The 27,497-nt window shown below is 39.2% G+C and overlaps 1 protein-coding gene across 2 annotated transcripts; it reads left to right on the top strand.

The window, feature by feature from the left end:
* The first annotated feature begins 1,550 nt into the window (after positions 1 to 1,550).
* WDR41 (WD repeat domain 41) lies at positions 1,551 to 27,468 on the top strand. 2 transcript variants are annotated; one of them, XM_051642057.1, is made up of 13 exons: positions 1,551 to 1,628; positions 5,216 to 5,331; positions 10,517 to 10,565; positions 12,005 to 12,136; positions 12,490 to 12,552; positions 13,062 to 13,173; positions 14,532 to 14,594; positions 15,825 to 15,935; positions 16,644 to 16,828; positions 19,499 to 19,620; positions 20,601 to 20,689; positions 21,518 to 21,651; positions 23,484 to 27,468. In XM_051642057.1, exons 1-13 carry the CDS (start codon positions 1,578 to 1,580, stop codon positions 23,634 to 23,636), a joined length of 1,380 nt encoding a protein of 459 aa, XP_051498017.1. In that variant the 5' UTR covers positions 1,551 to 1,577; the 3' UTR covers positions 23,637 to 27,468. The 2 variants fall into 2 exon arrangements, with proteins under 2 accessions (XP_051498017.1, XP_051498018.1); XM_051642058.1 differs by having other exon boundaries at positions 1,575 to 1,628; positions 14,532 to 14,598; positions 15,835 to 15,935.
* The last annotated feature ends 29 nt before the right edge of the window (positions 27,469 to 27,497 follow it).

The following is a 27,497-nucleotide window of genomic DNA, read 5'->3' on the forward strand; positions in this document are numbered from 1 at the left end:
CTATGATTCTATGGCATAAAAGGAGAGGTAAAGTCATGGCTCAAGTTGCTAAGTTGAGTAAGCAACATTCCCTGTCTCTGCATCTGGTGCAGTAAGTGCTGTCCATTCTGTTTTTAAGTTTTGAAAGGGATTTCACTATGGACACTGTATTTGAGGATTACAGGTCATACAGCTGTAAGCAGTGTTAGGTGTGCAGTGCTTCCTTCCAATAAATGAGATGCAATGAAATGAGTCAATACTTGCCAGTTTGGAGAAGATACTCTATTAATTAGGGACACTACTAAAGAGCAGATTGGTGATGAAAAAAATATTGCCATGGAAACCCTGGCAGATGTAGCTGCAGGCACAAAGTAATTCCACTGTCTGTGCCCTTAGTCTGCGGGAACAGTATCTCTGTGCTGGGAATCTAGCACAGGTGAAAGAGAAAAGCAGGAGTAGGCTTAAGTAGCAGTAAGCATCTCCTACTTTAAAACTAGTTTGTGGTTTTAATCAACTTTGGTTTGCTGAGAAGATGCAAAGAGATTAAAAAGAACTTTCCTTTTTACGTGTGACTGCTCAAGAATGTGGTTTGTGTGGCCTTTTGGATTAGGTTTCGTCGTTTGATATATGTGCACCTAAAATTCAAAAAGGCTGCCAAGGTGGCCATGTTAAGCACAGTGGAAGAGCTGGGCTGAGAACTACATGAGGCTGTTGTTTAGCCTGGTGCAACCTCTGCCTTTTGAGGGCTGTGCATTTGGATGGCATTTGTTGCTCCTGTGACAAGGGCATCACAGGAGGTTCAGCGGAGGAGAATGTCAATGGTCACGGCCAAGGAAAAACTGTTACATCACAGAATCACAGAATCTTAGGGGTTGGAAGGGACCTCGAAAGATCATCTAGTCCAACCCCCCTGCCAGAGCAGGGTCACCCAGCGCACATCACACAGGAACGTGTCCAGGTGGGTTTTGAATGTCTCCAGAGAAGGAGACTCCACAACCTCTCTGGGCAGCCTGTCCCAGTGCTCTGTCACTCTCACAGTAAAGAAGTTCTTCCTGATATTCACATGGAACCTCCTATGCTCCAGTTTGCACCCATTGCCCCTTGTCCTATCACTGGTCGTCACTGAAAAAAGCCTGGCTCTGTCTCCTGACACTTGCCCCTTTATGGATGAGGTCACCCCTCAGTCTCCTTTTCTCCAAGCTAAAGAGACCCAGCTCCCTCAGCCTTTCCTCATCAGGGAGATGTTCCACTCCCTTCATCATCTTTGTGGCTCTGCGCTGGACTCTTTCAAGCACTTCCCTGTCCTTCCTGAACTGAGGGGCCCGGAACTGGACACAACGCCCCAGATGCGGCCTCACCAGGGCAGAACAGAGCGGGAGCACAGCCCCCCGCGGCACCCGTGACGCGGCGCTGCCCGCCCCCCCGGACGGCCCCGCAGCCCCGCCCCCCGCAGCCCCGCCCCCCCGGACGGCCCCGCAGCCCCGCCCCCGCCGCAGCCACGCGCCCCCGCAGCGCCCCCTGGCGGCCGCGCGGCCCCGCTCGGCGATCGGCTGCCCGGGCCTGTGCGGGGCGGCGCGGGGCGGGCGGCAGCGGGCGCCATGCTGCGGTGGCTGCTGGGCGGCGGGCGGGAGCCGCAGGGCCTGGCCGAGGTGAGGGGCGCGGGAGGGGCCTGCGGCGGGGCGGGCGGGCGGCGGGCGGGGGGTTCCCGCCGGCGGGGGCTGCCGGCCGCGGGGAGCGCGGCGGGGCCTTGCGGCGGGGCCTTGCGGCGGCCGCGCCGGTGCAGCGGCCGTCAGGGCTGGCTGGCAGCCTGTGGGGCTTGGCGTTGGGAGAAGGGGTTCGGTGAAGAGAAAGAGGAGAGGGGGAAACCCCCGAGAAGCGAACGGCAAGGCCTCCGAGCAGAGGTTTCCCGGGGCTGAAGCTGCTGTCCGGAGGGTCGTGGCTTCCTCCTGCTCGGCCCGTCCCGCAGGACGGGGGTTACTCTGTTGACCCTCCGGGCATAGGGAGCCCTGCCCTCGGGACTCCCTGGTCGATGGTGGAAATGAGAGGCAGCAACTTTTCGTTTATGTGGCCTGGTCGTCGTTTGTTGTAGTCTTCTGGCATTTGTTCTCAGTTCCTCCTCCGTGAGGTAAGCAAGGCCTGTGCAGGGCACTGAGCACGGACACCCTTCCTGGTTTTCAGAGGGATTATTTAGGTTCTCTTGGCCCTGAGAGTTTGCGGAAGTTAGCCTGAACTTAATGAGAGTTAATTAACGCTGTTAAAAGGCTCCTTACACGCAGTGTTTTTGTAGTCTAGACAAATATGAGGAAGCAATTGTATTTCATCTATTGTACCTGAGCAGGCCATGACAATATCATGGTTCATTTGAAGTGCCTGTAGTTACTTAGGTGGACATTTGAGTCTGTACCAGTTTGGAATGGCTGTGTCTGAGAATGCCTCTGACCTGTGTCATCAGTCAAAAAGTTGTATTGCAGTCACATTTAGCAGGTTGGTGTGCAGTAGTTTTTTAAAAAGGAAGATGAGAAATATGCTACAACTTTCTAAGATGTTCAAGAAAACTACACTGGTGTGTGTCCCTCTCCAAAGTTTAAACTCTGTTTGTGGTTCAGTTATACTGGGATTGAGTAAAGCATGAGCATGGGTCAAGGTGGAGTCCAGTTCTTCTGTTCTGGCATTTGTGGCTTGGTTAAAATCAGTCCACAGGTTTTATTTTCCTACCATTGATTTCCTGAATGGTGGTGGTAATTTTGATTTTCTGTGGAAAAGCCGAGTAATAAATATTTATAAGGGTTAGTCCCTAAACTCTTTTTGTTCACTTTTTTCCCTGCATGATGGGATGGTTTCATTTTCATAACCATTCTCTCTGCACTCTTTTTAACTGGATGAGGAAGCAATGTGTGGGCTGTGGACTTAGGGTGTTTGCTTCATGTGCTATGGCTTCAGCTGATCGTGAAAAGACCAGGTGTGTTAAGAATGACATTGCACTGGGTGAATAGAGAAAGCCTGTGGAGAAGCTGTAAAGTGTATATTTCTCCTTACCCAAATCTTTTTTTACTATGAAACTGAAAATCGTTTAGGCTTAAGCTCCTGAACCTCTGAATTTGCTAGCCATGGCATACATCTTAAGCAGGGTAGCTCTGGTAATGGGAGCAGTCTAACTGCCATAGCATCATGGTCCATATCATGTGCCATGATACACATATAAGTTTGTCTTTGTGCTCTTGGATCTGTATTTTTGGTGAATTGCTTTTGAAAATCCCATTTTTAAATGCTTCAGATCACAGTGGTTACAGGAAGTTCTGAAGCTGACATGCATGTTGTGGGTTTTTTACTAATTATCATAGTGATTCATACAGGTCCTGCATAAAAACATGCAGGTTGGTCACAGGTTCCATTAGCATCAGCTTCTAGCTTTCTCTTCTAAAAACTTGATGGTACTACAAGGGAGTTCAAGTAATAGTTTGTATCAAAACTAGATTTTTCAGAGAAAATGCATGTGTAACTCAACACTTCGGTAAATATATATGGAGATCTGAAGAGAGCATAGCTTATTTTATGACTACTGGGGGAAAGACTTATTTAATGTTATCTATAGTATGTCATCAGTACTGTACTTTCAGTTTCACAGACATTCTTAAAATTAAGAAAAACTAAAAATTAGACACATCGTTCAAAACAAGTAGCACTATCTTGTACTGAGTAGGAAGCAACAATGAAATATAGAATTGGGATTTTATTGTAACAAATCCTGATGCTTTCAAGTAGTGTTACAGTTGTTTTCGAATGTAGGTTCACATTAGCAAATAGAAACGGAAGTCTTCTAATTACAGTGTTGTGTTATCCAGTGATGGTGAAACTTGCTTAGATTTTTAGAACTTTCACTTTTTTTTAAGGCCTGTTTTGATTAACTTTTGTAACTCCAAGTTTTCATATTTGTCCAACTTGTCTTTATAATCATGCAGACTATACTTGAATTATTTTAAATGGGAACTGCTATTCTCTCATAATTGCATAAAATGAGGAACAGTTGCTTAATGAAATGCATCAGATAGCACAAAACCAAGATAAAATCACAAGAAGTAGCGTTTTGACAACCTCTTCTTCTTAAAAATAAGCACAGATTTCTTTCCCTATTCATTAACTTTGTCATTCTTAATTTCTGAAGAATAGTATCATAGTACCAATATGGAAGTAATAGAGAATAATTTCTTGTTTCTGCAAGAAAATACTGAAGTTTCTGAGGATAATGTTTTTCTTTCATGTAGGATTACCTGTTGCATATGCTGCATGTTGTACAATATTCACTAGTTACTGGTTTACTTTGTAGGTTCAGTTTAAGTTCTCAAAGAAGAGGCAGTCCCGGAAGTAAGATGATACTGACTGTTGTGTAAAATAAATCCAGAAGGAAGAAAGTGCTGTCTCTGAGTTATTACTGAGCTATTTAGATAATTTTTTTTAAAAAATTATTATCTAATACAAGTTGCTCCAGAATGTGGAAGGCCTTAAAAACAAAAAAGTTGTCTTCTGTTGAAACAAGCTGATGATTTGGATTAGCAGAACTATTGTGCCTTGAAACTGCAGTCATATGCAATATTTTACTGACCTTTCCTGGTGATCAGCTTGCTCTAAGTGATTGGTTGTTCTTTTAATTAATAGTCTAGTTATGGACAGTTGCAGATGCTGTTCTGTAAAATGATTAATCATTCTCTGTGTCTTTTTAAGTGGTTTGCTTTGGCATTTTGTGAATAGAGTCCAGTGAATGACTTACATATTATGTAACAGAACAGCATTTTTTCTTATTTATTTTAAGTAATCTTTATATAGGATTTTAACATATGAGAGGTTCACAGACATGTCAAAGAGATGTAATTTAATGAAAAACTGAATGTTTGGTGAATTGAATAGTGAAGCTGGCTCCACATGACAGCTAATGACCAAACTGGGTTTTCCTCTTGCTGTGTCAGTGATTTAAAGCAGTACAAAATGCTTTTGTTAAGTAGGAAATGTTATGTTTTAAAATATCTGCTACATAAAGGTACTGTTTACTTTAAATGTTAATATATTATTTTTTGTAATGGTTTTTAATAAGGCAAAAAGATATTACAGAAATTTAATTTACCTTCAAATAGAATTATGCAATCACATGGGTCTATATGTGCATTGTTAGACATTGCAAAGACCTGGTGAAATAATTATGTCAGTAGAAAATAAAATCTAATTCCTTTTTTATGAATTTTAGAAATCATCTGTACAGACAATTGGTGAAGAACAAATACAAAATCCTTACACGGAGCTCCTTGTGTTGAAAGGCCATCAAGATATAGTACGATTTCTAGTACAAATAGATGATTGCAGGTATGAAATTGCATTTCAGATTGTTTCTTTGGCAACACTTCAGAAAGTATTTTAAAATATTACTACATTTTCAAAAATAATCTTTTTATTTTTGTGGGGGAGGAAATTTAAAAAGGCAAGGGGTGAACACTCCCTTTTTTTGGTACTATATCTTTTGGCTTCTTTTAAGTTATACTTCCGTGGGAAAATAATGGTGATGGGATTACATTTCTTAGTACAAATTTTTTTGTTTGAAAGCCTTAAGCTCTTTCAGTCCTTTTTCTGTCAGTTCCTCATCTGAATGTTCCCTTCTGTACCTGCATACACACACTTTTCTCCCAAAACAATATGCAGTCCTGTCAGCTCTGTTCTTAGTGGGTACATGTGTTTTATGTTTTTGAATTGAGAACAGTGGTTTTGGTCCTACAAAATAATGTAATAGACTGACTGGTACAGATACACTGTAGCTATTGAACATGATATTTCAACAGTATTGAATGTTGCTGTTCCTTTCCAGTCTTATGTTACACTTTATTCTGAAACTCTAGAGCTGAATTCACTTGAGCTTTAGTAAATGCAACTCTTTTCTGAACTTGTCAAATTGTGACATTTTTGCCACTGTATTCAGAATGGCTACTTAGTAAAATTCAACATATGCCTAATCTCTGCTTTACGTATCTCCTCCAATTTGATCTTGTTCAACTTGCTGCACTTCTTTGAAACCTGACAGTTCCTTTGTTTCTCTCTTCCAGTTTTTAGCTCTGTGCACTTTTAATGTGTATTCCCTGACAGCCTTTATCTGATCTGTTCTTAGATCCTTGTAGCTAGGCCCAACTTTATTGCGAACTTTCAGGACAGAGTTATCTAAAAAGTGAAAAATGGGTTATCAAGCAGAGATGAACTCACTAGTTTTACAGTTGTTACTTTGGAACTGTGTCTGAGAGAATGAATTATGATCATTTTATGCTATGACCTGGCTTCTAGCCTAGTTTTTTTGTAAATTAGCCTTGCATATTGTCTAATTTAATGTAATTCTACAAGAGAGGAAATTTTTATCTGGCATATAAGTAAGGTTGTGAAGCCTTTAGTCAATAGTTAACATAGTGACTCTTGGCTGATGTGGAGAAATAAGGAGGAAACCTTTAAGAACATTAGTAATATGCAAGAGTCTCTCTATTAAGGAGTTGTAGTAATTTTTATCTCTTATGAATTAGGCACAGAAGGGGATTTCTAATATATTCATCAATAAACTACACAAGGTTAATGTGAGTAAGAATACATTTATATCCTTGCAGTGTGCAGCAGGTCCATTGTGAAAGAAAATTCTCTCCGTCCCTATGCACAGTGATAAAGCAAGTGGTCTCTTCCAAATTTGGAATGCCTGCAGAATCTTTATTTTCTAATAATTTTGTAAATATATTGAATCTTGCATCTGGGGAAGAACAACCCCGGGTACCCGTACAGGCTGGGGGCTGACCTGCTGGAGAGCAGTGTAGGAGAAAGGGACCTGGGTGTCCTGGTGGACAGGAGGATGACCATGAGCCAGCAATGTGCCCTTGTGGCCAAGAAGGCCAATGGCATCCTGGGGTGCATTAGAAAGGGTGTGGTTAGTAGGTCAAGAGAGGTTCTCCTCCCCCTCTATTCTGCCTTGGTGAGGCCACATCTGGAATATTGTGTCCAGTTCTGGGCCCCTCAGTTCAAGAAGGACAGGGAACTGCTTGAGAGAGTTCAGCACAGAGCTACAAAGATGATGAAGGGAGTGGAACATCTCCCTTATGAGGAAAGGCTGAGGCAGCTGGGTCTCTTTAGCTTGGAGAAAAGGAGACTGAGGGGCAACCTCATCAATGTTTACAAATATGTTAAGGGCAAGTATAAGGAGGATGGAGCCAGGCTTTTTTCAGTGATATCCAGTGATAGGACAAGGGGCAATGGGTGCAAACCGGAGCATAGGAGGTTCTATGTGAATATCAGGAAGGACTTCTTCACCATGAGAGTGACAGAGCACTGGGACAGGCTGCCCAGAGAGGATGTGGAGTCTCCTTCTCTGGAGACATTCAAAACCTGCCTGGACACTTCCTGTGTGATGTGCTCTAGGTGTTCCTGCTCTGGCAGGGGGGTTGGACTGGAGGTCCCTTCCAACCCCCTAAGAATCTGTGATTCTGTGATACATGAATTTCACTGTAGATACCATGGAGAATTTTTAGTTGTCTTTTTTCATTCTTAATGTCATTAATATATACATCAGAAGAATTACATGCAATACTATAAAATTTGTTGTTTTGCATTACAGTAATCAACCAGAAGATTCATATAAAAATAGAAAAATCTTGTGGGGTTTCTTTCAGTTTTTTTTCTTTTCCAAACAAGTTATTAAAAAAGCCTTTCCACAAAGTATTTTTTTCCCAAAACAGATGCACAGTAAATGCAATTGATACTTAAAGAAATTCCAGAGTATTCTTATTTTGCATGCACTGTCTGATGCGAAGAAATCTTTTACTTTTTTGAGCTTCAGTGTATGGCAGCAGGTAAATTATTGAAGCTAAACTAATGATAATCAGTGTAAAACTTAAGAGCTGGGTGGCCACATTGATGACAGGTTATAAAATAGCATGTGGTTAAGGAGTAGGTTATATAGCTGGTTAATATTCTGAGAGTCTGAGGAGTTTATAATAGAGTCGCTTCACTGGACAGTGATTTTAAGTTTTTATTTATCATGAATATGGTCGTTTCTGGATTGTTAAACAGCTGATAATATTTTTCACATGATTCTTTTCAATAAAATTAGTATTGTTACTTAGCTTCTTATATGTTTTTATTTAGTGTCTGTAGCTATTCCATTGTGTGCTTTTTGTCAACTGTTGTAAGGCAAGTTTCACGCTTCAGATCTTTGGATAATATCTTATTGAGAATTTTGCAGAAGGATTTTCTTATTTTCTCAGTGGCTCAGCTAAAACCAGTGAGTGGAAAATTTTCTCAGATTGGTTTTTGAAGATACTAAATAAATCCTGTATAAATGTAACAGAAAGCTGAGGTTTTTTTCTTCTTTTCTCTTGTACTTCTTGAACGTGGAGTAAGGGTCATATTGATTGGAAGATCACTAAAGAAGGCCAAGCCTTAGCAAGAGTCTTCCAAAAAAGGGACTGAAATAAGATTGCATGTAATACTTCTAGCATTTGACACATTAAACTTAACAGAGTTCATAACACATTATAACAATAGCTTTTTTTGTTGCTCATTTGACCATTCTTTGCTCCTTCAGGAAACAGACAAGGTTATAGATAATGGTGATAACTGGAAAAGAATCAGGTGACCCCTGAGCTTCCACCTTGGTGAACAGAACATAACTCTAGGATAACTGACTCTACAATAGACCTTTATATTTAAACAGAAATCCTGGTTAGAAAATTACAAAAAAATCAGGACTTTCTTGCATATAGTACAAATCTTAGTTCTCTAACTAGTAACTGTTTAACCCTTGGTGAAGGCTTAAAGCAAAAGGAAAAATTTAGAAGGTAGGTATATTTACAAGTAACAACTGAATACAGTTTTCTGTGGAAGGCCATGCTTCTATTGTAGGCTTTCTCAACTCAAGATCGGCCTTTACTGGGATGGCTGGGATGTGTGCTTCAGCTACAGTGTGGCTGTGGTGTTGGTAAAGTGCAAATGTATAGAGACTCACTCTAGCTCAGGGAAAAAGACTGAATTTAGGTCAGGCTTTCTTAAAGTGGGATTAACATGTTGTGGTTTAGGCCCAGCCAACAACAAAGGACCATGCTGCTGCTCACTCGCCCCTCCACCACTGTGGGATGAGGAGGAGAAGAATCCATCTAGAAGCTCATGGGTTTAGACAAGGACAAGGAGGGTTCACTCACCATTTATGGTCAAGGGCAAAACAGACTCGCCTTGGGGAAAAAAATAATTTATCACTAATCAAATGCAAACAAAACCAGATCTTAAATGCCTTACCCCACCCCTCCTTTCTTCCTGGACCCAAATTACTTTGTTCCCAATTTCTCTACCTCCTTCCCCTCAGCGGTAAAGAGGGACAAGGAACAGGGGTTAGAGTCAGTTCATCACATGTTTATCACAGTGAGGAGGATTCCTCACAGTCTTTCCCTCTTTCGCCACAGGGTCTGTCCCATGGGATAAAGTCCTTCATGACTCTCTTCCACGTGAGCACCTCCCATGAGGTACAGTCCCTCAAGAACAGACTGTTCCAGTGCAGGCTTCCCACAGAGTCACAGCATGCTTTGGGAACAGTCATCCCCCTTGGCATGTGGACCTCCACTGCTGCAGGTCCACATCTGCTCCACTGTGGTCCTTTAGGGGTTGTTCCACTGTGCTTCTCCATGGGGTTCAGGGTGACTGCTGCCATCTCATCACAGGCTGCGGGGGACCCTCTGCTTGGGCACTTCCTCCCCATTCTTCCTTACTGACCTTGGTATCTCCACTCTGGCATTGCTCTCACCATTGCTCTCCCCTCTGCTCTTTATCTCCCTCGCTCCACTGCTCTCAGGTCTTAAATCAGCTTGTTTCCCCTTCTTTAGTGTGTTAACTGCAGAGGCACACTCATGGTCTCTGATGGGCTTCACCTTAGCCAGAGGTGTGGCCAGAATTTTTGGAGCCAGGAGAGCTTTCAGGAGCCATCCCTGGGGTCCCTTCCACTGCTACCAACACCATGCCACACCAACCCAGCACAACATTCTAATAGGAATGTGGTTTTTTCCTCATATAGCACACCCTCCAGCTGGATTTTTAGGAGAAATCAAATTTAGCACATTAAATGCATTCCCCTTAGGAGTTCTTTTAAGCTACAGTTTGAAGTATCATGATAAGTACTGGTCTTCTCTACTCCTGGACTGAACTTGGATATATGCATTGTAACTTGTTACATGTCTCGCTGTCAGTTGACTCTTGACTAACAGGATTTGGTTTTAGGGTTTGCTGTTATTTGGTGTGTAAGATTTCTTGTTTTTAAACAAAATAATTTGTTTTGTAAGGTGGGATTTTTGTTTATTATGTTATGTATTTGAAATCTTAAGCCTTGTTCTTATAAGTAGTGTAAGTTCATGTACAGCTATTTACATGTACTAACTTCAGTATATAAACTGTAATTGGGATTTACAAATACTTGTTAATTCTTTAAAGTCAGAGTCTGATATAACCTGTATTTATTTATTTTATTTCTTTTAAAACTTCATTTCAGGTTTGCCTCTGCAGGAGATGATGGAATCATATTTCTGTGGAATGCTCAGGTTGGCTTTTTTTATTTGGGGTAGCTTGTGTGCTCTGGAGCAAACAATTGGAAACGTCCAGTAGCACAAAAGCAGAATAAATATATTTGCTGCAGAGCTGCTGTTTGAAAATGTAGAAGTGAAGGGAGTCTGTCAAATTTTAGTTTAAAAAGAAGAGCTAAGGAGCAGAAATTGTGTGAACTCAAGAGAACTGTATTTTAACATTTAGAAGTCCTGCACTTTGGTCACAACAACCCCCAGCAGCGCTACAGGCTTGGGGAGGAGTGGCAGGAAAGCTGCCCAGCAGAAAAGGACCTGGGGGTGCTGATTGACAGCTGGCTGAACATGAGCCAGCAGTGTGCCCAGGTGGCCAAGAAGGCCAGTGCCATCCTGGCCTGCATCAGGAATAGTGTGACCATCAGGAGTAGAGAGGTGATCATGTCCCTGTAGTCAGCACTGGTGAGGCCACACCTGAGAACTGTGTTCTGGGCGCCTCACTGCAAGAAGGACACTGAGGTGCTGGAGTGAATCCAGAGAGGAGCTGTGAAGCTGGTGAAGGGTCTGGAGAATAAGCCCTATGAGGAGCAGCTGAGGGTACTGGGATTGTTTAGTTTGAAGAAGAGGAGGCTGAGGGGAGACCTCATTGCTCTCTACAACTACCTGGAAGGAGGTTGTAGGGAAGTGGGAGTTGGCCTCTTCTCTCAAGTGAATAATGACAGGATGAGAGGAAGTGGCCTGAAGCTGCACCAGGGGAGGTTTAGACTGGATATTAGAAAGAATTTCTTTACCTAAAAAGTGGTTGGACAGTGGAACAGGCTGCCCAGGGAGGTGGTGGAGCCACCATCCCTGAAAGTGTTTAAAAGAAGTGTAGATGTGGTGCTTGGTGACGTGATTTAAGCACTGAATGGGTAGATTAGATTATGGTAGGGGAATTTAGGTTGTGATTGGACTTGATGATCTTTGAAGTCTTTTCCAATCAGGATGATTCTGTGGTTCTGTGATACATACTAAATAAAGCTGCCAGGAAATTGGCAGTACTGTATTTATCATAAAGATCAAGTTTTTCTAAGAATTAAAATCTAATAAAATTAATTTTTCAAGAGAGGGTTGTCAACAAATTTGAATTACTGAAGTATCTGTTAAAAAAGGTGAATGGCGAATATTTTCATTAAAACAAAATTAGTTTAATACAGAAGTTCTTAAGGTCTTGTAGAGGATTTATTTTTTTTACTCTTAATTTTTAGTATGTAATACTCATACTTACTCTTAGTATGTCATTTAACTCAGGGTAAAATCTTGAAGTATTGGAGGTTGTAAGAAGTAAATCCATAAATTACTTCAGAAAGGGAGATTTTAGACTCTTAGGAATTCTTGCTTTCAGAAATTATTTGGTACCTATGTCATGCTGCAACAAGCATTTCCGAATTTTACTCACAGTTTTACATGTTTTTGTTTTTCAGACTGGAGAAAAAATTATTGAACTTCATGGACACACACACAAGATAACAGCTATAGCACCATTTTCTTCGTCAGATGCTTCTGAAGATAAAAACCATTTTATTTTAACAGCATCAGCTGATAGAACAGTTATTGTATCCCTTGATCTGGAGATGATTCAAATTTCTATGGGTTTTTAGTTGGTTTTTACTTTTAAAGGTAGCATTGAGACAGGCTGAAGGTTATGTATGTATATTGGCAGATAATGTCTAGTAGGTCTAATTGGTTTACACTGGGATTTTACTAGTTACTGCTCACAAGTAGACAGAATCCTTGCTACAAAAATGAATCCAGAACAGACCTTTATTAATATTTTATTTACTGGGAAGACTGTCAGAGTTCAAAAGACCGAGTTTCCGCATACCTATTTCCCGATCTGTCATTTAGTTATAAACACAGCTGTTATAATATATCAAAACCTTTCAATTTCCTTAACGAATGAAGTCAGGTTTGGGACTGCACTAGTGGCAAACAGGTTCAAAAAGTGTCGTGTTTCCATTCTACTGTAAAGGTAAGCTGAGAAGACCCTAGGTATGTCAGTTGTTTTGTTGTATATGAGAATCTATTATGGATGGATGATGGGCCATATGGGCAGGTGTGCTAAAATAAGCAACAGTGTGTGGTTTAAGAACAGGTGCATAATGAGTGGCTGAGAGGGAACACAATTCTTTGTTTGTTTTTGGTAGTCTTAATGCCTCAGTTCTCTTTTTCAAAGGATGTAGAACAGAGGTAATTTTGTGGCTTGGTTTTCTTACTGTCTTGGAAAAGGCAAACTTCAGTCAAACAAGATCATGGCTGTTAACAATAGAAGTAAATAACTGCAAAATCAGTTTTTTGTTGTTGATGGAAAAATGTAACATAGTGTATGCAATTAGATCTGTATTTCTCAGGAAAGTAGATACCCTAATACTGTATTTCATAGTACTTACAGCTTTATCTAGCTAAAGCTTGTGATCATATTGCTGAGAAATTCCCTGTAGAACTTTTGCAGGGAGCATATATCTGATTTTTTTTCTGCAGTGTTTGACAGTTCTTCAAAGACTGGATGTATGGTTGTCTGGAGGGAGTGATCTGTGTGTTTGGAACCGAAAATTAGATCTCTTGTGTAAGACCAGTCATCTTACTGATGCAGGTAAAAATGTAAATGGCTCATTATAGCTGTTAAAGTGCAAGTAAAATGAATCTGTATAATGATACAAAACCAACTTGGCAAATTCTCTTTAATTCTAATGATAACATTATGTATTAGAGCCACTCTCTATTTTTCAAATGTCAGACTTAATATTCAGAATTAAGACTGCTCTTGATCGCTTGTGCTGTGTGAATTTTAGAATATATCAAATCTCAGTAGCTGTACATTAGCTTGGATTTATAGGGCTAGACCTTGGATGCAGATTTATACGTCTTTGCTGTAATGTGGACCAAATCCTTTGACTGGCTTTCTGAGTGAGTGGGAGTTTTACTATTCCTAAGTGAAGCTTTTTAGTAGTTTAGCAGTAAATATTTCTTTTTGTTATTAAGAATCAGTACTTCTGATGTAGAAAATGCAGGTTTGATAGAAGTACAGTAAATCTAATCAGATCTCAATGTTAATCATGCCTTTCTATTAATAAGCTTATATATAATCTGTCCATGTGAAGAAAATGGTTGCATTTTATTGCTGTACTTTACAAAGATACCTATGAAGCTGAGAATCAAATTCAAATTTGGAACCAATGTTTTCCTTATTTCTGTCACAGAATGGAGTAGTGGTAGGCAAAACATTTGGAATCTTTGAGTATATTAGTATTTCTGTTGTTTCACTACAAAGTATCCTGCCAAATATCAGTTATAAGTGGTGATGCAGTGCTTAGTGTGAAGTGCTATTGAAACTTTTGTACAAGGGATCAGTGGGTTATGCAGCATGGACCCTCTGTTTCCTCCTCATCTCTTGCTTCCTTTGATGGGAAAGAAACATATTGCTTATTGCTTGGGGAATTTTCCTTCAGTGGTCTAACAGCACAGACTGGGGGAGTTCTGTGCAGGATAAAGGCAGAGTAGCAGCAAGCTGGACATTTTATTTTGTGCCCTGTTCTTTGGCTGGCTCTGCATGGTATCATGCATACTGTGGTAGTATCAGTATTAATAGCTTTGGTACTGCATGTGTTAGGAATCTCAATAGTTGCCACAGTGTCCTTAATATTGTCCAGCATTAGGACATAAACAACTGTGTACAGAACAAAAAGATTATTAATTCTCAGCTTGACCTGAAGTTTGACATTCAGGATTCTGCTGGATGCAGGATGAAAACTACTGACTCTGCCTTCGTCTGAGGTATCTCTTAATTTCCAATACTGTTTAGCTCTTACTTCAAGATACTTTTATTTTGATAATAACTCATAAGTGGAAGGAAGACTAAGAAGAATTTTATTAAGAATGAATTAGCAATTTGCTGTTTTTTTGTGACCTATTAATATCCTTTTCTCCCCTATCTCCTGAATTTTCTCAAAGGTGTCAGTGCTTTGGTTGAACTGCCTAAAAATTGTGTCGCGGCAGCTGTTGGCAAAGAGCTAAGTGAGTATGTTGCATTTTTATTAAATATTCTATTCTTAGATAACACCTGCTTACAAAATATATATATAAAAAGCATGCTGCTGGAATTTTATAAGAAAAGTAAGTGGTATTAGGGTGTGATTAGCAGCCTTCTCTGTTTTTTCCTTATTTGATGAAGAGGCAGACAATGCTAATATCATTTGGGAATTTTATTGCAATCTGCATAACAAAACTTCTGTGTTCTGTTATTTTTATTACTTCTATTGCCACCTGTCCAGATCTGATTATGGAAATTTACATTTGCCCTTCTGGAAAAGATCTGACTCCATTATCTGAACTGTAAGGTCCGAGGCTTCTCCAGAGCCTCCTTACCAGATTATCAGGAGTATGAGATACTGCTGATCTCATTATACTGTCCAAAGCTATAGTGGGACAATATGGTGATTTCAGTTGCTCACTTGGAGACAGGGTTTTCTCTGTATGCAAACTGTATTATCAGCTATTAGTCAGTGGAGAGTCTTTTAGATAAGAATGTTCTATGCAATTACTGACATTTCAAAATATGGAAAAAAAAATTCAGGAGAAAAAGTGTATCACTGAATCAGCAAAACAACAGACTTTGCTCAATGTGGTTAAACACTTAGCAGAAATATAGCAATTTGATATTCTGATCAAAGAATCAGGAGCAAGTTAAAAATAGTCTTCTTGTGTTTAGACACTGCTATACAATTTAAACTTCCACCTGAACTTCCCTCAGTTCTTTTTTAGTGTCCTTGAGATACCATAAAAATAAATTCCAGGACTGGTTAAAATAAAGTCTTAATTACTGGAGATCTTGATTGCCTTACTAGAGGATATTGTATCCTTTTGAATAATAGTTTTCAGTCAGATGAGCCCTTAAAGATGTTTCACTTTCAGCTTACTTTTCTGTAAGAATGTCTGATACATTTCACTTTTGCTTTCTGTAAGTTCTGATGTTCACCGATTCTCTGAATTTCAGAGTTACTAGTCTGAAGTTTTTTATCCTATAGTTGCTGTAGTAAGAGTGCTAAATAATAACACAAATAATTTATTCCTGTTTTTTTGGTTTTTTTTCATTGTTATGAATGGTGGTAAGTGACTTTGCACATCTTGTACTGTCTCCTGTATATTTTAGTTTCTGTCTTTCTGAAAATTATGTGTTTTATTTAGGCATAGCTACGTTTTTGTCCAAATGATAAAGCTTATTTCAACAAGTTCTCTATCTTTAAGTAATTTTTAGGTTGATTGCTTCTAATGATGTATCTGAAGGTTGGAATGTGCTTGAAGTAAAACGCCTTGTTGACCATCAGGATAATATTTTGTCATTAGTCAATGTCAACGGTAAGAGTTGTTTTATAATGGTACTGTTTTTGTTATTTATCAGTGGGCTATTTCAACTCTGGAGGTTTTCTTGAGACCAGATCTTTAACTCAAGTGAAACTTTGTAACTAGTAGATGTACCTTTTTGTGTAGTTGCAAGGCTAGTGAAATGTGAAAATATGACTTTATTTATAGATTGATTAACAGTGAAATGAAACCAGGCAGGTTATGATGTAAAAAAGGCACAAAAGAAGCAATGTCATTGGTGGGAATGGAACTCTAGGTTGTCCTTCTGTTGAGAAAGTTTAAAATGCTATTTTTTCTTGTTCCTTCTGATTCTTGAAAGGGTATATGCAGTGTCACATTTTTGCAGTTATAATCCTAAGGTAACTGAAAGTTCTGGGTGTGTGGATGTGGGCCCACATATAGATCCATTACCCATCTGGAAGATGGTGCAATCTCTGCTGCTCATTAGGGCAATACTGAGCTATTACCTGATTTCTGTCTACTCTACTACAGGTATCAACCCCTTCTCCTTTCTACTAGCTTACCTCCTTTGCTTATGTGAGCTATGCTAGGTGATTAAATGTCTAGTCAGTTACATGCTCACCTGCTACATAGCTGCACTCAAAAATGTGTTCTCTTAACTTCCTAGGGTTGTAACTTTATGTGAAATTGAATGTTTTTCTATCACATGATTTTGATATGTGGGGTTTTTTTCCCCTCTAGACTTGACTTTCGTGACAGGTTCTCATGTGGGTGAGTTAATAGTTTGGGATGCACTTGACTGGACAAAGCAAGCATCTGAGTGCAACTTCTGGGACTCCTGTGTTCATCCAGATGTACAGCCGGAAATAAAGTTATCCCAAAGCCCAAATGAAACGTCAATTCAGCACTTAACATCTGATGAGGAGGTAAAAACTTTAAACACAGTAAACTATTAAAAGTAAGCCAGCTTGACCTTACCACAGAAGGCCAAGGGTTCTGTGTTTTCAGTTTGCTTGTTTTAATATGAGAGGCTTCTTTAAAAAATACACAGCTGTATTTTTTTTGTATAGTCAACACTTTTTATATAAAAAATTTTGGTCATTGAGCTAACTGAAGGTTGTAATGTGTTGATGGGAACTAACATAATGGGACTGTCACAACAGCATTTCTTTTGACTGACGAAGATTTATTGGTTGTTTACAGTACCACTAGAGAAAAATAAACAGGAGCTGTGTGTTTTGATGGGATACATCTTTCATATTCTGTGGTTCTGGAAATGCAGTTTTCACAACAGTGTACCTTTTGGACAGTTATAGCTGAGGGAACTATGAAGTACATTAAAGAATAGGTGCATGTCTTGATAGTAAATAAGTACTGCTGCTTTTGTTCAAATGAGCTATACTCTGTTTAAATGACAAATACGGGTCCAAAATCTGGTCTACTGTATTAATCCTTTGGAGAGAATCCAAGAGTTCTTGATCGGAATATTCAGGCAGAACCCAATTATTGTTCAGGAAATGCTACAAATCCTCAGGTCATTATTTACTTTTGTTTAATGTTACCAACTGTTATGGTTGGGGTACAATGAGATTCTGTTTTGGGGCCTGTAGACCCAATGTTGGGGAATGATTAAGAAAGGGATTAGTGGAAATGGATTCAGATATATGAACTATAAAAAAATAAAAGCTGTGGAAAAGCCTGAATGTAGTCTGAGGGCTGAGTAGTAACCTGATGCATTTGTGTGTTTGTGAAAACAGCATTCCTAAAACACTGGAGAGAGAGACACTGGAAGAAATGGAGGGGAAAGAGATGTAGTTGTCTCTGAAGATATAATTTCCAGTGGTTTTGTTGTGTGTTCTAGAAGGAGCAAAGTGTCTGGCCTGTTCAAGAGAAGTTCTGTAGTTTGGCTTCACATTTTGACTCCTTGGTTGAAAGCTACACAAGATGAGTTTTAAGGGAGAGCAAAATAATTTTGGGAAGTTCAGAAGCAGTTAAACATTAAATGTGAAATCTGAGGCTGCTGAGAACTTTCTTCCATTCATGAAACTGAACTAAACAAGTTGCTACAGAATTTTATTTATTGTGAGAGTTTTAATTGGTGGGAAGAAAAGGTGGTTCTACTATTATGTCCTGAAATACCTTTAGGGCAGAGCTATCTGTATTGTAAAATTCCTACTTAGAAAGCAGTGAAGAAATGTGTTCTGATACTTAATTACTTTATTATTTGTTATCTAAAAGCAGAACACTGTTCTTCATCTAAAATAAAATAAATAGGTGTTTTCTCAGTTAGGAACTTTGTCAGCAGGCTTGATAATTAAGTAGTTGGAGAAGATGCACTTGTCTAGTTTGAGCTTGTAGGTAAAACATCATTCAGAAACAAATGGAATAGTAAAGTTACAACAATACTAGGAAACAGTGCTAAGGAGTGCTTCTGCTCTCTGATACATGTATGAGTTTTGAAGTTGGTTGTTACGGTAGGCGTTCAATTTATGCTTCATCATCTGTTATTTCCTTGGGGTTTGAGATAACCAGGGTTACCCCAACAAACCACCAAACAAACAAAACCAGAAAAGGTGATCTGTGAAAAACGTCTTTTGCAAAGCTGTGAGACTATATGAAACTCAAAAGCCTGTTTCAAGGTGGAAGACTGTAAGGGCAAAAAGGCTGAGCTGTAGGAATGAAATAGTGATGTTCAAGGCTACTGAATTCAGCCTCACATGAAAATAAGAAAATAATAAAATCAGGCTCTTCCTCCCCCTCCAATTTGTTAGAGAGCTAAAACTGAGCTTAGTTTCAGAACTACTGGATTTGAGTAAGAAAAAAACCAAACCAAACCGAAACAAAAAAATAAACATGGAGAAAGTTCTGAGCAGTGTCAAAACATGGTTGAATACATGGTTCAATATATATAGGAAATCTTAGTCAACAACACTGGGTTACCAGTTTTACAAAATGTGCAGAAGTGTGTAGTGTGAGCTTGCTTGTAAGACATTAATAATTTGGGCTGTGTAGATGGAAGCAGGCCATTCAGGGAGAACAACCAGCATACTGTCACCTAAACAAGGTATGTTCAAAACCCCAAATATGTACTGAATCGAAGCATTTTGCACTCCTGTGCTTAAGCAAGACCTCTATGTGCAACTTCAGTTAAATAAAAAAAAATAAAATGCAGAACAGTTTATTATATTCTCAGTCTTTCTTCATAAGAGTATGTCAAAACACAGAGCATTATTTTCATTATAAATTAAACATTATAAATTAAACATTATAAATGTTTAATTGCAGAAATGTGTTGGTTTGTTGGTATCCTCAGTTTCCTGCAGATTAGACTGTAATTTACAGAATGAAAATATGGAAATGAAACAATTGCTTAGCACATAGGCAAGATAGCTCCCATTTGCTTAAAAAAAAAATCAAGACTTTTTTTCTGTAATTTGCTGATGCCGTAGGTTTGGGATAAAGCAGTAACGTGAGGACAGAAACAAACTAGATAATGTGGCCTAGATGATGTCATAGTACTGCTGGAAATCCATTACACGCAGGGTGATCTTTCAGTATCTGTTTCTGTAAGTTGTTTCATTGAATTTTCTTTCCAGTGTGTGTTTGCTGCTATTGGGAAAGGCATATACGTATATAATCTTCAAATGAAGCGTGTGATTGCCTGCCAGAGAACTGCTCATGACTCCTCTGTACTGCACATTGAGAAGCTTCCAAACAGGTACGAGTCATGGTACATTGTGTTAATGCAGTAAAGAAATGCAGAAGTTGGAAGGGTGCCTAGAGGCACTCTGCAAAGCTACATCTAATTTCTAGGGCAGGGATTTAATCTTTAGTTTGATCAGCTTTTATTAGATAGAGCTTGTTGATCTGATTTTTGAAAATGGATCATTGTAATTCAGTGTGAAAAAACTAAAGCAGTATGCTTGTGCACAGGCTTCGAGTGCAGTATCTTGGCTATTTTCAAAATCAGACTTGATACAGCACTTTTGTCTACATTGTGAATATATAGCTCCATGGCATTTTACTTCTATCAAGCAAAGGCCTGTAGCATATTCAGCAAATATTTTTTCACTGAATATTCTGTAACAATTTCAATGTCTTAATAAAAAAAAACACAACTTCCAACCTTTGTTCACTAGTGCTGAATTTCTAGCTGGAACTTCTTTTAACAGCCAAGTTGGACAAGTTATTACACATATGTTCTAATAGTTGTGTTCTTAGATGCCTTTAAACTCTTGTTCAATGGCGCAAAACTGTCAGAAGATAAAAGTTAGGGCCTTGATACTGTACATGCGTGTGCTATTCTGAACTGTTCTGAACATGTAAATAAAAGGAATGTTTCCTTTTGTTGTTTTTCCATAATTGAAAATACGCTTTTGCTTAGTGAAAGTAAACTTAGGGAAGCCAGTTAGTGAAACTGTGTGCAGAGTCTAGTCTTGTTATTTTTTGAGTGATAATGCTTTTCAAATGGGATTGAAAATGCTTATTTTTTCCCACCTATTTTGCAAGTCTGTTATAGTTTGCCCTGCTACAAATGTACCTTGTTTCGCATGGAACATCTGGATGTCTTGCTACATTTGAGAGTTCTAGCAAACTTGTGTAGAATATGAGGCACTTGGTGGCTTTCATGGAAACATCACACAGAGGCTTGTGCAGTCAAGTATCTGTGCTAGTGTTGCTTATCAGCCGTTTTTACAGGCAGCTGATCTCCTGCTCAGAAGATGGCAGTGTGCGCATTTGGGAGCTCCGAGAAAAGCAGCAGCTACCCGCTGAGCCGGTTCCAACAGGTTTGCTATTTGTGGGGGGTGAAAAGAACAATTAAAACCTAATGTTCACCATATAGGAATAGAGCGGCTTACAAGCTTTGTAAGAGGAGATAATGTCTTGTGTTCAACCAGCTGCTAACAACTATGGGAGGGAAACTGAAGAACACGTGGGGGTACAAGCTCTCCAAGATCTGACACAGGAAGTTCAAAGGTCCAGCTGAAGCAGTTCAGTACTGTAAAGCTTATTTAAAGTTTATAGTTGTATCAGCTGGTTTAACAAAAACTATGACCTCTCCTGACAAACCCTGATCCACTTCTACTGAATAGTGCTGAATCTTCTGCCATGCAGGAGCAAATAGTTGCAGGACCTTGTGTAGAGAGCTTAAGAGAAGTTTGCAGGTAAGCAGCTGGCACAAAAAACAAGACACACAGGAGAGAAACTGGCACCTCTTTTCTCTCCTCTTTGCAGAAGTAACAGTTTAGGAGGACAGAGCAAAAGTAAACATCAGTGTCCTGCATCCACCGTTGCTATTCAATTAGTTCATTTAGGCAGTCCTTGGATTTCTTGCTAACTCTGTATATTGTCTTATCCAGGTGAGTAATTCAACATGTTGGCTAAGTTACATCAAGTAAGGACAAAAGATGAAGTAGCTATGTTTCCTTTTCCTCTCAAGATGAACAATCCAAATGTAGAAATGCTGCACAGTACAGTGCTTCTGTCATTTTGCCACAGACAGTCCTCCTTTTAGATTTTAAGTGACTCCTGGAGTTCTCTCTTTAGCTAGAGGAAATAAATTGTGTTTGTGACTTTTGCTAAATTTAAAGTTGTTTTTTTGTTTGTTTTCCCAGGTTTTTTCAATATGTGGGGATTTGGAAGGTCCAACAAGCAGACTAACCAAGCTGCTAAGAAGATGCAGGAGAGTACACCCATGTATTTCTTGGAGCTGGTTGGTGATTTGATTGGTCATTCATCAGCAGTACAGGTAGGTGATCTTTAGTAAGAGTAAGTGCATTCCACTTATAAATGTAAATTTGCCAAAGATTCTTAAACAGCTGTTACAGTGTCTGCCTCTGGAGGCTGTAAACACATACATTTTGTGGTATATTTAGTGCAGCATGAGAACAATAATACATGCTGACTTACTGTTCTAATGAGAGCTCAAACACCAACTGATGCCCAAGAATTGTGTGTGCAGATATATACAGATGTGCTACAGATAATCTGTATTTGGTTTCTTTATAGACTGCAAATAGTAAAGCTGGGAACTGCGTGTTTGTTCCAGATTTCATCTTAAGTTCAAAATCTGAATAAAGTCTCATGTAAACCAAAAGTCATTCAGGAATTTCTTAGCCCTCTTTACTGTAAGCCTTTATGAGGCTTTTAAATTTTAGATCAGGCAACATTTGATGCTTCTGTCTTCCTGAAAGAGTATGGTTTTGGTTTATATGGCATTTTTCCTCTTCACTTTCCCATGTTTGATGAACCTGTTGGAGTAGCAAATCACTTTCTTACAGTGGACTTCCATACACATAGCTGGCAGAAGCAGTGGGAAGGACAGGTTGAGAGGAGTGGTGTGGTTCTGGAGTAGTTTTGCTTACAGGTATTAATGAGACTGGATTTCAGAGCTGCTACTGGCAAAAATTGGTAGCTTTTCAGTAATAGCTAAGGCAAATCTTTCTGCTACAGTGATTTCTGCCAAGCTTTCTGCCCCTCTACTGTATTTCTTTCTGAAAAACTATTGAAAGAGGCCCTATTGTCAGTATGGAAAGTTGCTATCTAAGAAAGAGGACATAGTGTGTAATGCAGGAAGAGGCACAGTAGAGGTGGTGAGATGCCCATGTAGGGTCTTTGCTGGGATGCTACAGAGCCAAGGAGTAACGGAGATGATGGTGAATGTGATTTCCTGCAGTGTCCTATATATGTAAAATTTCATTTTTAAACTCTGGGCAGACTGAAGCAGTTGAGGCTGGAAATGCTGAATAGTGATGGTCCAAGATGTGGGCTTGGCCAGAGTATTTCTGCTGGAACCACATAGCTAGTAAGTGGCTGTTCCCGGAGCAGGTGGGCTGTATCACAGTCCTTGGCCTGAATGCTTCACCTGGGCAGATCCCTTCAACAAGCTGAAGAGTCAGGACACTGCAGGCATGTGACCTGGTTCCATTGGCTGTTGTGTTGAACTGCAATTAGTGGCTAATTTTAGGCAGCCTTGTAAAGGTCTCCAAAATCAGGGATGACTACATGACTTGTCAGCTCCGTTGGTTTTGTACAATCCCTCCCCTGCTGCTGAAGTTTTTTCCTGTGTTGCAGTTCTTGCTGGTTTGGCTTCCTCTGTGAAAGCAGGCACATGCTGGCGTCTGTCACAGTTGTTTACTCCTTGATCCTTTCAGGCCTCTTGATGGTAGCCTGTGATGTTATGTGGAAGGGAGGCAGTGTATCAAAGTGAAGAGAACAGTGTCTCCTATTCCTAAGAAACTAGGAGATCAGAGTTCATTCAAGACACTCTTCTACTGCTGACTTGGAACGGGTTTCTTCAATGTTCTGTAACTTAACTTCTCTATCTGTAAGGTTTTACTGCTTTTACTAAACTGAGATCTAAATAGTGTGACATGCTGTTATGATCTGTTTTCATGTAGGGATTTTATGACATCTCAAACATTTAGAAACCACACTTTGTAATTTTGCATACCTATGTCCAAGCAGAAGCATGTCACACAGTCTGTTTAGTCATAGTTTAGTTCAGCTGTTTACTGAGTATTTAAGCAAGCTGACCATCTCATGTGAGCATCATGGTTAATAGTAATTATTTCCTTGCAGATGTTTCTGTATTTTGGTGAACTGGGACTGGCTACATGCTCTGCTGACCACCTCATTATTCTGTGGAAGGATGGTGAACGAGAATCTAGACTCCGCAGTTTAACACTGTTTGAAAAATTGGCACAGAATGGTGATGTGCAGCTCAAATTTTAAACTGCTATGGATGTATAAACTGAATGGATGTTAAATGTGTGTGTGAAGGGAAGTTTGAGCTGATAGCAATGTGTCTACAAGTAAGGTTTACACTTAATGTCATGTATTATACTGGAATTTTCTTTAGTTGCTGCTACTCTTCTCAAAGGACAGTTTTGCATGTTGGAACTTACCTGGCTTGTTCTCTCAGCAGAAATTATGTTATCTTGCAAGACTGTAGGTAATGATGACTTTAAATAGTTTCTGTATTATTCCTAGTGTTTAAAAATAACATGGGTGAATGTTAAGATTCGTAAAAATCTTTAGATGGATAGTAACTGAAGCAGTTAGGGGCATTCCATAGTGTTATGTGCAGAGAGGAGGCACACAAAAAAACCCTGAGGCTTTCCTGCTTTATATAACTTCTTTCTTGAAGCTGATCTTTAGTCACTGATGGCTCAGATTTATGTATCTACAAAAAAAAACAACAACCCAAGAAACAGGTTTGGCGTTTGAAGCTACTATCCTACACCAAGGGTAAGAGCAGAAAAAGCAGGCAATACTGGTTTGTCAGTTTTAATTTTTCACAAAGCAGGGCATATAGGTACTTGTACATCTCCCCTGCAGTAGATGCAGTTTTACTGTGGGTTTACCTACACTACTGGAGTTTATACAGCACCATTTCCATGTCTAGCATGAAGTATGATTGGTTTAGCTTAGTTTGTCCATAGTGCATTCATCACATTAACGTGTATCTAATAAAAAGCACTGACCTTACCATGGATTTTTGGTATGTAAAATACTTTCTGAAGCAGTAGCAGTTGATGTGTTCAATATGTGCAGAACGCTTCTGCCAGTTGCTTACTATATTCTTAGCTGAAGTTTCACCACAGAGGAATCTGTACCAAGTTTGTAAGAATAAATAGTATCTTGGAGCTTAGAAAGCCTCTAAGTACACAATGCCTTTTTCAAATCTGAGACAGCAGCAGTAATCTGCAAGCTAAAAAGGAGTAGGAAAAAAACCCTCAAACTAAACCAAAAATCCCAAACCAAAGCAACAAAAACCCAAAAGTAAAAAAAAAAAGTAAAGTTAAACCAAAACTGATACAAAAAAAGTGGGAGGGGGAACAAGAGGAGTGTTAAGTTATCTCAGAGAAAAACGAGGGAAGAGGGCAGTTTGGAAATTTAGTGGTCATAAAGCCATCTAGGATAGGGTGCTACTGTCCTCAGGTCTGTTCAGAAGATCTAGCACTTGAATAGGTTAGGAACAAATCTCCTGTAACTTTACAATGCTGTATCTTCCCTTTGAATCAATGAGAACTGTTATCAGTACTGGAGACTACAGGACTGAAATTCCAGAATTAAGATCCAGTGGCTGCAGTAATTGCAATTAAAACAAAGAAGTAAAAAGATCCTGACAAGAGCAGAAGCAAAAAGAGCAAGCTCCAGCTTCCCAGAAGAAACCAGCGAGCCTTTTAGGGTTGTTTCCCCAGCCCTTGTGGGCACTTGCCTTCCCCCTGCCACCAAGATGCCAAGCTTTGCCTCTTGAGACCAACTGTAATCTTCCCTGGAAGGGACAGTAGAACTTCGAGCTGCATTGTTTTTCCTCACTTTAGTCAACTTGTACAACAAATCCTATTTAAATGTAGAGGTCAAAACAACCTATTTGAAAACCACAAAACAGATGGACATACTGTTACATTGCTCTGTCTTTTCAATTCAGGAAGGTTAAGTCAGCCTTAAATCCTGAGCTGCATGTTCTTTGCTCAGGTTGTCTATTCTGTAGACTGGCATAGCAAAGGCGTCTGGATTGTAGCTGATGGTAATAAGTATAGGGTATTAAACTTGGGAAAGGAATGCACGTTAAGCCTTTCTGCTTGTCAGTCTGCAATATTTCAGCTTTTCTTCATCAGCAGCTGTTGCATTTTTGGCTACCCCAGTACAAGCTGAGGAAATCAGTTTCTCTTTGGCTCTTTATGGCTTGTTTCAATTGAGAAATAACTGTTTAGTTGTATATAAAGTGTATGTTTACACATTGCTACTGAAACTTTGCAAGGAAAGCTTATAGAACTTAGGTTTTTTGGAGAAGGTACTGCTATCATCAGTTGTAACTAGAGAGAAGAATCACCATCTTTTTATTATCTCTTCCTATACCATGAGAACAACTGATTATTTTTTTATGTGACTGCTTTTAAATGATTGCTTTCTCTGGTAGAGAAATAGACCTATTTAACTGAACAGTTCTGGTCACAAAACTCACTCTGCATTTTACAGGCATGTAATTCAGCCTTAAATAGTCGTACATACATGTATAAATATTTTTATCTTATAAAAAGTGCCATTGTTCTCTGATACACTCCATTCGTAATAGGTCTTCTAAGGGTCTCCTCCTTTGAAGATGACTAACTTGAAAGTATTGAGTTGTTTTACAAATAAACTTTGAGCATAACAGTGAACACAGTAAGGCTATACTAGCCCACTCCTGTTAATTAACAGTTTGTCACTTGTTGGGATATGCAGTGAGCAGAATTAGGGTGACCAGATTAGAAATTTTACTTCACCTTGTGCCCTTTCCACCTTGCAGCAGCACAGAATTCCATATGTTCACATAATGAAAGTAAATATCAGACCTACCTTTAATACTTGTACAACTCTGAAGCAGTATGTGACAATGGCATGAAACAAGCAGCTGTTAGTCAGCTGGGTAGCTGAGTCTAGGAGATCTGACACAACCGTCAGATGACAGTCTGTGCAGATTTCTTTGGCTCTTAAAGAGGGCGTATCTCCACAGAAATTACTTTTTTTTTGCTTAGTCTCTGACTGTGGGAAGAAACAGGAAGAAACACAGGATCTTACAACAAATACACTGATTCCACAGGAACACCTTAGCTCATGAAGCTGAACTGAGGCTGAACTTTATTTCTTAGGTTCCTTCTACCAGTCACATCGTCCTCCATGTGACAGAATGAATTTAAATATTTTACATGGATGTTGTTTTACAGTGTTGTTGTACTTAACAGATTAAATTAAGGTGACAAAGCTTTGAATCTTGTGAAATTATTTTCGCTAATGCAAGTGAGTGTTCAGTCATCAGATTAGTTAAGGTACAAACACCAAGAGCACTAGTTCTAGATAAGGGAATGGTAAAAGCAAATGATTTATGGTATAAAAAACACAGGTTCAAATTATCTGAATAAAAATCTGTTGAAGAATGTTGCAATAGATAACAGGAAAGAATAAACATATGTCACCAGAAACAGCATTCTTCAAATATACACAATGCAGCATTTTAATACACAGCAACCTGCCTAGCTATGACAAAAGTAAGGTTCTATTACAATTCTAACAAAAATATAGCTTATATACATTTCTCTGCACGTATGTTTTATGAATGTTTCCTTGTTTCAGAACTTGGTACAAAACATACAAAAAAGTTTGGCACATTATGTGAGCTACCTGCAGCATAGTCACTTTTCTTCCACAGCAATCTAAACTCTATGGTTTTGTTGTTTGTTTGTTTTTTTTTTTTTATTTTGTTTTGTTTTGTTTCCTTTACTGGGTTCAGTTCTTGATATAGTGTAGGGGAGGTAAAGAGAATGTGTCAAGACCTTTCCTTTTAATGATTAGTGGACTGCTTCTTCAACTGCAGGGACAGCTTTGATGCTTTTGCCTGCAGCCTGGAGTGCACAGTGTTAAAAATCAGTGGTTCTGCTAGTATTTATTAACTGAAAAATCTAAGAATAGTCTAAAATTTTAACTCATGTTCATGTTCTGCATGTCATTAAAATGAGATGTACAAAAATACACATTTGTGCTTTGGAAGCGTTAGCATAAATTTCGTATCTTAAAACTATGTTTCGTTTCTAACTTATTTACATCTTT

This window comes from Apus apus, chromosome Z (genome assembly GCF_020740795.1).
Source record: "Apus apus isolate bApuApu2 chromosome Z, bApuApu2.pri.cur, whole genome shotgun sequence".
In the NCBI taxonomy this organism is placed as follows: Eukaryota; Metazoa; Chordata; class Aves; order Apodiformes; family Apodidae; genus Apus; species Apus apus.